General features: G+C 42.3%; 1 protein-coding gene across 1 annotated transcript; it reads right to left on the reverse strand.

Annotated features, from left to right (window-relative positions):
- Nucleotides 1-10,659: 10,659 nt before the first annotated feature.
- Nucleotides 10,660-12,535, reverse strand: zgc:112001 (ankyrin repeat domain-containing protein 9). Its single transcript, XM_021600974.3, has one exon. It carries the CDS (start codon nucleotides 12,097-12,099, stop codon nucleotides 11,215-11,217), a length of 885 nt encoding a protein of 294 aa, XP_021456649.1. The 5' UTR covers nucleotides 12,100-12,535; the 3' UTR covers nucleotides 10,660-11,214.
- Between the last annotated feature and the right edge of the window lie 389 nt (nucleotides 12,536-12,924).

Here is a 12,924-nt window from a genome sequence, read left to right on the forward strand (position 1 = left end):
GTGGAACAAATGAATACCATCAAAGGATACCTTACAACTTACAATAATGAACACCTTGTTAAACAGCTGTAAAAACCAACCAATCAATATTTAAGATGAGTACATACCCTTTGATCGTTTTTTGGTACAGTTCTGTCATTCATTTATTTTTACAGATGATTTTTTGTGCACTCACATGGCAATCATACTGAAATACTTAATTCTGGTGTGTGGAATAAAGAGGTGGGTGCAGTGTGGTTGGGAGGTTCTGCCTGTCACTTGTTCTCAACAGACAGTCTCGGAAGGGGGACTTGAAGAGGGAGACTGCGAAGTCCAGGCACTGCTACTCTCTTTGTTCTGAGTGTTTGCAGTGCTAGTGTTTTTAGTTCATCTGTGTATCTCACATATTATATGCCCAGTATGATATGGCTAGCAAACTTTATTAGCAGATATTGACAACATGACAATAACAGTAGCTGTAGATGATGTAAGGAGATGGAGGAGGGGATGGGATGAGTGGGCAGATTGTTGGCCAATCCGAAGTCACTAGATGCAGAATTCTGTCTGGAGGGAGAGGAGAGAAAGGATGAGGAGAGAGGAAAGAGGCAGAATCAAGAGATGCTTGATCAGGTGCTGCGTCTAGTTCTTCCTGTCGTTTCTTCCTGTCATTTGTCATCGACTGGCAACCAGTCTCAGTCAGGGGTTCAATAACATGGGCCCTAATCTAGATTTCACATGACGGGGAACAGCCATGGGTGCGCCTGGGAGGGCATGGGCCACCCACTTGGGAGCCAGGCCCAGCCAATCAAAATGAAATTTCCCCCACAAAATGGCTTTATTATAGACATAAATACTCCTCAGTTTCATCAGGTGTCCGGGTGACTGGTCTCAGATGATCCCACAGGTGAAATGCCAGATGAGGAGGTCCTGGTCTGGCGTGGTTACACGTGGTCTGCGGTTGAGAAGCTGGTTGGACATACTGCTAAATTCTCTAAAAGAACGCGGCTTATGGTAGAGAAATTAACATTCAATTCTCCTGCAACAGCTCCGGTGGACATTCCAGCAGTAAGCATGCCATTTGCACGTTCCCTCAAAACTTGAGACATCTGTGGTATTGTGTTGTCCCCAGCACAAGGTGCACCTGTGTAATGATCATGCTGTTTAATCAGCTTCTGATATGCCACACCTGTCTGGTGGATGGACTATCTTGGCAAATTAAAAATGTTCACTAACAGGGATGTAAACAAATTTGAGATAATTTGAGAAAAATAATTATTATTTTGTGCGTATGGAAAAATTCTGGGATTATACGAATTGTTTGTTTCACTGTAATATCTGTGTTTTGCATGTACATTGGGCTTGAGATAGTTAAAGATATTAAATCATGTAAGATAGAAAAGTGTGTATGTATTAGTAGAGGCCTGTTCTAACTGTTCTTTGTGGGTAGTATGACCCCATGATGCCTGGCAGCTCAGCCAAGACCTGACAGAAATTAACTGGTTCCTCTTAGCTTAACTGGAGACAGAGCGAGGTGTTATATCCTGCACACCAATGATAAAGCTGTGGTCGTGTTTGGACCCTGTTTCTGGCCGAAAGGTTCACATATGTGTGTGTGTGTGTGTGTGTGTGTGTGTGTGTGTGTGTGTGTGTGTGTGTGTGTGTGTGTGTGTGTGTGTGTGTGTGTGTGTGTAGGGGTAGGACGTACATCATCTGGGCCGACAGTCAAAGGCGCTTGCATGCGCAACTTGGGGGAACCATTGAGCTACTGTTAGAGGAAATATGTCTGGAGTGACTTCCTGTCACATTGGCACCTGTCATCCTCACTCAGTTGCGCCTGAATGCGACAACCTTTTCATTATAGCCTGTACCCCGTAACCCAGTTTCGTCTCTCCCCACACACATACATAAACATAAGATCACGTGTTTGGCAGATGCTTGCATAAGATAGCTTGACTATATAAGGCTTTCGTACTCTTTGTGTGCGGGCTCTCACTTCATTCACTGTGCGTTGTGTGACCAGCTTCCTTATTGCAATAAGCTTTTAACAAAATGAATGCCTTGATTGTTGGATATCCTAACTCTGGCTGGATTCCAATGGAAATTGCATATCACTTTGCATGCCAGCATAATGTGACTTGCCCAGGAGTTTTCTCACCACTGTGTTAGGGTATTAGGGTAGGGTATAACTAGGCCCTCAAAGAAAGGCCATATGATATATGTAATGTAAATAATTACATTTTAAAGGCTAATATAGCTGGTGGGTTCTACCCGTTCTAGGAAGAACCCCCCAAAGATGAAAGGGTTCTCGGTAGAATGCTTCATAGACGGTTCTAGTAAGAACCTTTAGATGATAAAATGGTTCTTGCTAGAACCCTTTATAGAGGGTTCTAGAAGGAAACCTTCATAGAGGGTTATAGGTAGAACGATATAGAGGGGGTTCTTTGAACACATCTGGATTTGAGCTTTCATTTGATACATTTTAGGTAATAAGCCTCTAGTGTTAAAGTGCAGAAAACCCAGACTTTTACGAGAGCAGAAATCAGTGAAACAGATATCAGAGCACAAATCAGAATTGGGGCTAGCAACAGTAGATGGGTCAGGGTGTACATGCACATTTCCAGATATAATCAGCAGTAATACAATCAGGGCATGGCAGAGGACAGGGAGAGCTCTGCAGTGTTGATTTATAATAGGCGGTGTCAGAGGAAAGCCCATAAAATTGTCAGAGACTCCAGTCACCCAAGTTATACACTATTTTCTCTGCTACCGCACGGAAAGCGGTACCGGAGTGCCAAGTCTAGGACCAAAAGGCTCCTAAACAGCTTCTACCCTCAAGCCATTAGACTGCTGAACAATTCATAAAAATCGCCACCGGACAATTTACATTGACCCCCCCCCCCCCCCCCCCCCCTCACCCACTCTTGTACACTGCTGCTACTCGCTGTTTGTTTGTTACTTGTGCATAGTCACTTCGCCCGCACCTACATGTACAGATTACCTCAACTAGCCTTTACCCCTGTACACTGACTCGGTACCGGTGCCCCCTGTATATAGTCTCGTTATTGTTATTCTTATTGTGTTACTTCTTATTATTACTTTTTATTTTAGTCTACTTGGTAAATATTTTCTTCTTCTTGAACTTCACTGTTGGTTATGGGCTTGTAAGTAAGCATTTCATGGTAAGGTCTACACTTGTTGTATTCGGCGCATGTGGCAAATAAAGTTTGATTTGATTTTGATTTGATAACATTGGAATGTGCATCAAGATCATATTGTACAGCAATTTCATCAGGTAACATGAATACAAAGCCGGCGAGAGGTGGTTAGAATAGGATGGGAAGCCAAGAGTCCGTCAGCCACTCCCCCAGTACACTCTCTCTCTCCCTCTCCCTCTCTGTGTGTGCTTGTGTGGTTGGAGACAGGTGTGCTGGAGTCAGAGCAGATCCCCACCAGCTGCAACCCATTCCATAATCAAGACCTCTACAAATACTCAATCCTGCCACTTCCACTAGGCCAGAACGTAATCTCTGCTCAGTCAGTTTATGATTCTAGCTATGTATGATTATTCAAGATCCTGTTACCCTGCTGTGTCTGTTTCCCTGCCTGATGCTGTTTATCCTCTCACTGCAGTTTTGCCGCTCTGACTCTGGATCCTGTCTCCTGTTCCACATCTCACCACCCTGCTACCCTTTTCTGGATTCACCACACCACCACTCAATTGAATTCCCCTCCTGACCTGTTTACCCTGTTCCAACCTCAGCCTCCATATCTAGTTTCTTACAACTCGTCCGAGCTTCCCCGGATCTGCACTCCATATCTCCCTGTGTCACAATAAATACCTTGGTTCATTCATCCCTGTTTCCTCGTCTGAGTCTGCTCTTGGGTTCCCCTGTGCCGCTCCGCCTAACAGACCCACTTGGAGTTTGCCAAAAGGAATCTAAAAGACTCTCAGACCATGAGAAACAAGACTCTCTGGTCTGATGAAACCAAGATTGAACTCTTTGACCTGAATGCCAAGCGTCACGTCTGGAAGAAACCTGGCACCATCCGTACAGTGAAGCATGGTAGTGGCAGCATCATGCTGTGGGGATGTTTTTCAGCAGCAGGTACTGGGAGACTGGTCCGGATCGAGGGAAAGATGAACGGAGCAAAGTACTTAGAGATCGTTGATGAAAACCTGCTCCAGAGCACTCAGGACCTCAGACTGGTGTGAAGGTTCACCTTCCAACAGGACAATGACCCTGAGCACACCACCAAGAAAATGCAGCATTGGCTTCTGGACAAGTCTCAATGTCCTTGAGTGGCCCAGCCTGAGCCCGGACTTGAACCCGATCGAACATCTCTGGAGAGACCTGAAAATAGCTGTGCAGCAACGCTCCCCATTCAACCTGACAGAGCTTGAGGGGATTTGCGGAGAAGAATGAGATAAACTCCCCAAATACAGCTGTGCCAAGCTTGTCGCGTCATACCCAAGAGGACTTGAGGCTGTAATTGCTTCCAAAGATGGATCAACAAAGTCCTGAGTAAATGGTCTGAATACTTATGTGAATGTGATATTTCAGGGGGCTGGGGGATTTATTCATTTACAAAAAATTCTACATACCTGTTTTTGCTTTGTCATTATGGGGTATTGTGTGTAGAGTGATGAAGAAAAAAAAGAATAATATAATACAGTTTAGAATATAGCTGTAATGTAACAAAATGTGGAAAAAGTCAAGGGGTCTGAATACTTTCCGATTTAACTCTACACCATGCTGCAACAATATCTTTTTACAATAGTCTACTGCTTTACAATACCTTTTTACTGTAGTCTACTGCTTTACAAATCAAATCAAATGTATTCATATAGCCCTTCGTACATCAGTTGATATCTCAAAGTGCTGTACAGAAACCCAGCCTAAAACCCCAAACAGGAAGCAATGCAGGTGTAGAAGCACGGTGGCTAGGAAAAACTCCCTAGAAATTGCCAAAACCTAGGAAGAAACCTAGAGAGGAACCAGGCTATAAGGGGTGGCCAGTCGGGTGGAGATTATAACAGAACATGGCCAAGATGTTCAAATGTTCAAAAATGACCAGCATGGTCCAATAATAATAATCACTGTAGTTGTCGAGGGTGCAGCAAGTCAGCACCTCAGGAGTAAATGTCAGTTGGCTTTTCATAGCGGATCATTAAGAGTATCTCTACCACTCCTTCTGTCTCTAGAGAGTTGAAAACAGCAGGTCTGGGACAGGTAGCACGTCCGGTGAACAGGTCAGGATTCCATAGCCGCAGGCAGAACAGTTGAAACTGGAGCAGCAGCACGGCCAGGTGGACTGGGGACAGCAAGGAGTCATCATGCCAGGTAGACCTGAGGCATGGTCCTAGGCCTCAGGTCCTCAGAGAGAAAGAGAGAAAGAGAGAATTAGAGAGAGCATACTTAAATTCACACAGGACACCGGATAAGACAGGAGAAGTACTCCAGATATAACAAACTGACCCTAGCCCCCCGACACATAAACTACTTCAGCATAAATACTGGAGGTTGAGACAGGAGGGGTCAGGAGACACTGTTGCCCCATCCGATGATACCCCCGGACAGGGCCAAACAGGAAGGATATAACAATACCTTTTTACTGTAGTCTACTGCTTTACAATACATTCTACCCCTATATCTGACAATTTAATCTACATATGCTCTGTATAGAGGATACCACAACTGAACGACTGACATTTTTTACCACATTCCCCAAACTTACATGTGATACAAACAAATGATTAGCACTTCAAAAAGAACAGTTTAGAAAATTGTATAAATGAGCAAGGGGTGTGGTATATGGCCAATATAACCCTTAGCCAAGGTATATTGGCCATATACAGTATAACAAACCCCTGAGGTTTCCTATTGTTATTATAAACTGGTTACCAACATAATTAGAGCAGTAAAAATGTTTTGTCATACCCGCGGTATACCACGGCTTCAGCCAATCAGCATTCGCACCACCCAGTTTATAATGTATTTCTTGCTAGTGGATTAAACGTTAGGCTCCCCGTTGAGTCATTTTACATATCATTATCTAATATATTACTGACTAAACTAAACGTTCTAACGATAAACTTAAAAGGTGGGGTGTGTTCGACTCCAATGAATGCACAATTAAAGGTTATGACATTACAAGAAGTGTTATCCGTTTAGAGTTTTGTACTTAAAGTTTTGCAGAAATGCCACTCGCAGTATGCATATTCCTGCCCTTGGTTTGTTTATTCTGATATGTTACCTGTATTGTCTGCATTTCTGCCTCCTCTGGTTCATATTTAATATGCGAGCACTCCACTAATTCCTATACAGCTGTTCCGTATTATCTCTGTATGTAACCTTGTCAAGGTATTAGGTTATTACAGCCTTATTATTATGTTCCTTTATTTGTGTATATTACAGAGCTTTATGCCACTTATTGGCGCTTTATTGGTATACCTTCATGTGGCCTGTTTATGTCTAAAATGGCGGTGACCAATTACTTGACAGCAAGGTGTATTTCCGTTTCTTTGAGGGAGTTGTGCTTAGTGGCCTTTTTAGAAGTAGATACTGACATCTAGCGGCAGAGCTGTATTACTGTTAACTATTTCATGGCTACTACGTATATTCCTTGTATTCATCATTCTGTAATTCTCTCTTTACATTTCAGAGAACACATGCTTACTGTACAACACATCCATGATTAATAAATAACTGAAGGTTGAATGGATCTGTTGGGCAACCTTTCCTTCTAACAGAGGAAGCACACTGACTGTAGTATGTACCCCAGTCAAGCCAGTTACGCATCTAGTGTTCCACAGTAACCCTTGTGGCACTTTTTCCTCCATGTTTCTTCAGATAAAACAAAGAAAAAGATTTGATGTGTAGGTGATTAATCACTGACCAATTAGATATGATAAACACTCATTTCACGTAAACAAACACTCGTTGGAAGTTGTTACAGTGGTCTCACTGATAAGTAAACACAGATCAGATTATAATTCAAATATGGATGATGCTGATTTGGAGGATAATAACACGTGTATTGATCAGGCCTCAAAATGATTCAACAAAGTGATCTGGGTAGGTTTTTCAGGTCCCATCGCCAATAGAAAAAACAATAGGGGCCCACAAATACAGAGGACTACCATACAGTACCTTTCCTGGTGGATATTTGGATAGACGAACAGCACTCAGCCTACATTTCCCATGTCCCCGCAAGTCTGTATGAGAGACTGTATTTTCTGACCATAATGAGTGTACTGTCAGTGCTTATTATCAGAATCATTATCATTATTTTAACATCAGCAATCCAGAAACAAATATTGTGTGAGCGCTGGCCTCTGGCCAACTACTGCCAGGAGAAACTATCATCATTGTAATGTTTGCCTAATATGTGTGTGATATTGATGAGGCCTATTCAAACCCACAAATCATGTTTAAGAAAATGTCACACTGTATTGACTAGAACCAAAAAAATAAAAGTAATAATAATAATTGATCACATTACTCCAGTGCTAGCCTCTCTACACTGGCTTCCTGTTAAGGCTAGGGCTGATTTCAAGGTTTTACTGCTAACCTACAAAGCATTACATGGGCTTGCTCCTACCTATCTTTCCGATTTGGTCCTGCATACCTACACGTACGCTACGGTCACAAGACACAGGCCTCCTTATTGTCCCTAAAATTTCTAAGCAAACAGCTGGAGGCAGGGCTTCCTCCTATAGAGCTAAATTTTTATGGAATAGTCTGCCTATCCATGTGTCAGACGGAGAATCGGTCTCGACCTTTAAGTCTTTATTGAAGACTCATCTCTTCAGTAGGTCCTATGATTGTGTAGTCTGGCCCAGGGGTGTGAAGGTGAACAGAAAGGCACTGGAGCAACTAACCGCCCTTGCTATCTCTGACTGGCCGGTTCCCCTCTCTCCACTGGGATTCTCTGCCTCTAACCCTATTACAGGGGCTGAGTCACTGGCTTATTGGTGCTCTTCCATACCGTCCCTTTGGCGTCATTTGAGTGGGTTGAGTCACTGATGTGATCTTCCTGTCGGTGTTGGCACCCCCCTTGGGTTTGTGCTGTGGGGGAGATCTTTGTGGGCTATACTCAGCCTTGTCTCAGGGTAGTATGTTGGTGGTTTGAAGATATCCCTCTAGTGGTGTGGGGGCTGTGGGTGGGGGTGGGGTTATATCCTGCCTGATTGGCCCTGTCCGGTGGTATCGTCAGACGGGGCCACAGTGTCTCCTGACCCCTCCTGTCTCAGCCTCCAGTATTTATGCTGCAATAGTTTACGTGTTGGGGAGCTAGGGTCAGTCTGTTATATCTGGAGTTTCCTGTCTTATCTGGTGTCCTGTGTGAATTGAAGTATGCTCCCTCTAATTCTCTCTCCTTCCTCCCCTCCTGGAGGACCTGAGCCCTTGGACCATGCCTCAGAACTACCTGGCCTGATGACTCCTTGCTGTCCCCAGTGCAACTGCTCGTGCTGCTGCTCCAGTTTCAACTGTTCTGCCTGCGGCTATGGAAACCCGATTTGTTCACCTGACGTGCTACCATGTCCCGGACCTGCTGTTTTGGACTCTCTCTCTACCGCACCTGTTGTCTCTAACTCTGAATGCTCGGCTATGAAAAACCAACTGACATTTACTCCTGAGGTGCTGACCTGTTGCACCTTCTACAACCACTGATTATTATTATTTGACCCTGCTGGTCATCTATGAACGTTTGACCATCTTGGCCATGTACTGTTATAATCTTTATCTGGCACAGCCAGAAGAGGACTGGCCACCTCTCGGAGCCTGGTTCCTCTCTAGGTTTCTTCCTAGGTTCCTGCCTTTCTAGGAAGTTTTTCCAAGTCACTGTGCTTGTACATCTGCATTGCTTGCTGTTTGGGGTTTTATGCTGGGTTTCAATATAGCACTTTGTGACATTGGCTGATGTAAAAAGGGCTTTATAAATACATTTGATTGACTATATAAGGGTATATAAGGGTATTATACCAGGCTTTTATTAGTCTCTTAGCCAATTGTAACACACGCCAATATGACTTGTAATAATATATGTTTAATTAAATAGGACTTATAAAGCTTATACAGGGCATTTAAACCATCCTTATTAAGCTTATAAAGGGGATTTAAACAGTCCTTATGAAGCTTATACAGGGCATTTAAACAGTCCTTATGAAGCTTATACAGGGCATTTAAACAGTCCTTATGAAGCTTATACAGGGCATTTAAACAGTCCTTATGAAGCTTATACAGGGCATTTAAACAGTCCTTATGAAGCTTATACAGGGCATTTAAACAGTCCTTATGAAGCTTATACAGGGCATTTAAACAGTCCTTATGAAGCTTATACAGGGCATTTAAACAGTCCTTATGAAGCGTTTACAGGGCATTTAAACAGTCCTTATGAAGCTTATACAGGGCATTTAAACAGTCCTTATGAAGCTTATACAGGGCATTTAAACAGTCCTTATGAAGCTTATACAGGGCATTTAAACAGTCCTTATGAAGCTTATACAGGGCATTTAAACAGTCCTTATGAAGCTTATACAGGGCATTTAAACAGTCCTTATGAAGCTTATACAGGGCATTTAAACAGTCCTTATGAAGCTTATACAGGGCATTTAAACAGTCCTTATGAAGCTTATACAGGGCATTTAAACAGTCCTTATGAAGCTTATACAGGGCATTTAAACAGTCCTTATGAAGCGTTTACAGGGCATTTAAACAGTCCTTATGAAGCTTATACAGGGCATTTAAACAGTCCTTATGAAGCTTATACAGGGCATTTAAACAGTCCTTATTAAGCTTATACAGGGCATTTAAACAGTCCTTATTAAGCTTATACAGGGCATTTAAACCGTCCTTATTAAGCTTATAAAGGGGATTTAAACAGTCCTTATGAAGCTTATACAGGGCATTTAAACAGTCCTTATGAAGCTTATACAGGGCATTTAAACAGTCCTTATAAAGCTTATACAGGGCATTTAAACAGTCCTTATGAAGCTTATAAAGGGCATTTAAACAGTCCTTATGAAGCTTATACAGGGCATTTAAACAGTCCTTATGAAGCTTATACAGGGCATTTAAACAGTCCTTATGAAGCTTATACAGGGCATTTAAACAGTCCTTATGAAGCTTATACAGGGCATTTAAACAGTCCTTATGAAGCTTATACAGGGCATTTAAACAGTCCTTATGAAGCTTATACAGGGCATTTAAACAGTCCTTATAAAGCTTATACAGGGCATTTAAACAGTCCTTATGAAGCTTATACAGGGCATTTAAACAGTCCTTATGAAGCTTATACAGGCCATTTAAACAGTCCTTATGAAGCTTATACAGGGCATTTAAACAGTCCTTATGAAGCTTATACAGGGCATTTAAGCAGTCCTTATGAAGCTTATACAGGGCATTTAAACAGTCCTTATGAAGCTTATACAGGGCATTTAAACAGTCCTTATGAAGCTTATAAAGGGAATTTGAATGTGTTCGGTGGCATGGTAGAGCTTTAAAACAAAACACTGACAGCACTATGACACATCTAGGCCACAGTATGCCGGCAGAGAGCGGAGCTGCTGCTGACTACAAATGATCTAACTATCAGTTAAGGCAATAGGAAAGATACTAATCAATAAGCTTGTCACTTCTATTCAAATTATAAAAGACTGAAGAGAAGAAACAACAATGAAGCGAGTTTCGATTTATTTGTTTCTCAAGTTCTCTTTTCTCTTGAGTATTATGTTGATAATGAGGAAAGCGCTCACTGGAGAAGCATAATGGAATTGATAGTGGCATTTTAAATATGTTTAAAAGTTCCTAGATCATAATTCCTATTAAGTTATTAAACATATTTGAGGTAATCATTCTATACAGATAACCAATCACACATGGTCTTTGTTCTGTAGGCTATAAAAGCGTCAAATTCAGCACAGCAATGAAAATATATTGTTATACTGTAGTCTGTAGTACTGTAGACATTTGCATACAACTTATATAAAAAGGTTTAAAAATCAAATAAAAATAATTTACACAATTACCTCTTCATTTCATATGAAACTTGAATCACAGATATTATCATAATTAGCACCCATTCTTATAGCCTCTTAATTTCATACAAGGGGTTTGTATTGACACAACAATACATAGGGCCTACATGCTCATCACACAGATATCTTAATCATGCTAAAACATTCATATAAATACATCATGTAGACAGTTTTTAAAACTTGTCAAAACACGTTTAAAACACTTTCAGCTGTCCAAGCTGTTTGCAGGGTAGTGGTTTCAATGAGGAGGGTATGGGAAGCTCATCTAGGCTGTCGGGGAACTGCTCTGGTGGAAGCTGCCTCAGAATTGTTTGCATAGCCATGAGAAACAGTGGAGCTGGCTTCTGTCCAACGAGGTATTTGAATTTGTCCTCACCTAGGACTTTGGACCAACAAACTGGGTCTCCTTCGAGCGCACTCTTCATTTTGAAACGAATCTCTGGCATAAACATTAACAAGTTGTCAAGACACAGCTTTTTGGGCCCAATGTTCACTTTGGAGTCCCACAGCTGTTCCAAAATGACATCCAATGGCGTCATACCGTTTTGATCTTCTGCCTGTGGCGAGGCGCCGTTGCCCAACAACAGAATAACGGACTCTGAGCGCAGGAGCTCACAGGCCAGATGCAGTGGAGTTTTACCGTCCTCCATGTGAAAACATCCGCCTCGGTTCATATATGACCGCAGACTAGGTAGTCGATGCGCTTCTTGCAATATGAGACCTAGTATGTCCCGTCTGTCATATCTGACAGCCATCGCCAAATGCGGGGCCGATGATGGACAGCAGCAAAAGCGCTCGCCGGGCATGGCCAGTGCTTCATCGGTGTAATGACTGAGCAAGTATTGAGCGTAGGCTTGGTGGTCATGTACGATAGCGTACAGTAATGCCTCCGAGGGAGTGTAGGATCTCTGGCTGGCGTCTTCCTCCCAGTAAAAAGTCTCCATTGTCCGCATGTCCTCCAACATCCAAACAGGCTTTAGATCCCGCACGGCCTGGTAGAAGAGAAAAGATTGGTATTTTCGCTGTTTGCATTTCTCGTCCGTATGGAGTCTACCATTGTTCGTAGCCGAAGTAGACATGATGATCTGAGGTCCGATTGCTTTACTAATGCCCCTCGTTCGTGTCCTTCAATGAGACCGCAGTTCATGCATGTGCTATTTATAAAAATTAAAATCGCACATACTGTCCATGGTAGCCTACTAGGTTAAAATACTTATATTGTTTGTATGTAGGCCGGACTATTCTAATACTTCGAACTATTATAATATAAACGTTCAAGCACACACGCAGGATTAGCCTACATGCACACACATCGGCTACAGGACCCCCATTTCACAGCAACCGCCCCCAACACACATCTGAACTGGGAGTGGGATTTCCCTCCGCAGTACAGTGCTACTACGCAGGCGCCTGGATCTAATATTTTAACCAAATGTTCTCTGAATTAAATCGTAAAGAGGAAAGAATATGTAGGCAATAAAAATATGTTGAAGGCAAACAAAGTTATGTCAATTGGTATTGGTATGTTATGCAGATCATATTTACCACCCTCCTCCATGACCTCTTCAATGGATATCCCATACCTTATGAACAGGGTATGAAAACCATGACCAAAACAGTTTTTTTTCATTCACATTCACCACAAATACCAAGGTATAAATACTGTTGTGTGCATGTTTTGTTGATCATCTGTATAATTACTATTTTTTTGGATTCACAGACTTCACCCTCTCTACACCTCTGATGAATATAACAGGAAACCTGTTCGCTCACAATGCCCTGCAAAATCATTCTGGCTATGGATACGGAGAACATCAACACACCAGAGGACTTGAGGCTCTGCAGGAAGTTGACCTCATATTTAGATTTTTTAAATTATGCTTTGCCACTAAAATCATAATAAA

Source organism: Oncorhynchus mykiss, chromosome 4 (genome assembly GCF_057628025.1).
Source record: "Oncorhynchus mykiss isolate SJ-2025 chromosome 4, ASM5762802v1, whole genome shotgun sequence".
In the NCBI taxonomy this organism is placed as follows: domain Eukaryota; kingdom Metazoa; phylum Chordata; class Actinopteri; order Salmoniformes; family Salmonidae; genus Oncorhynchus; species Oncorhynchus mykiss.

Excerpts from the sequence above, each read along its gene's own strand:
- zgc:112001 (XM_021600974.3), bottom strand. The coding sequence starts at position 12,099 with ATGTCTACTTCGGCTACGAACAATGGTAGACTCCATACGGACGAGAAA.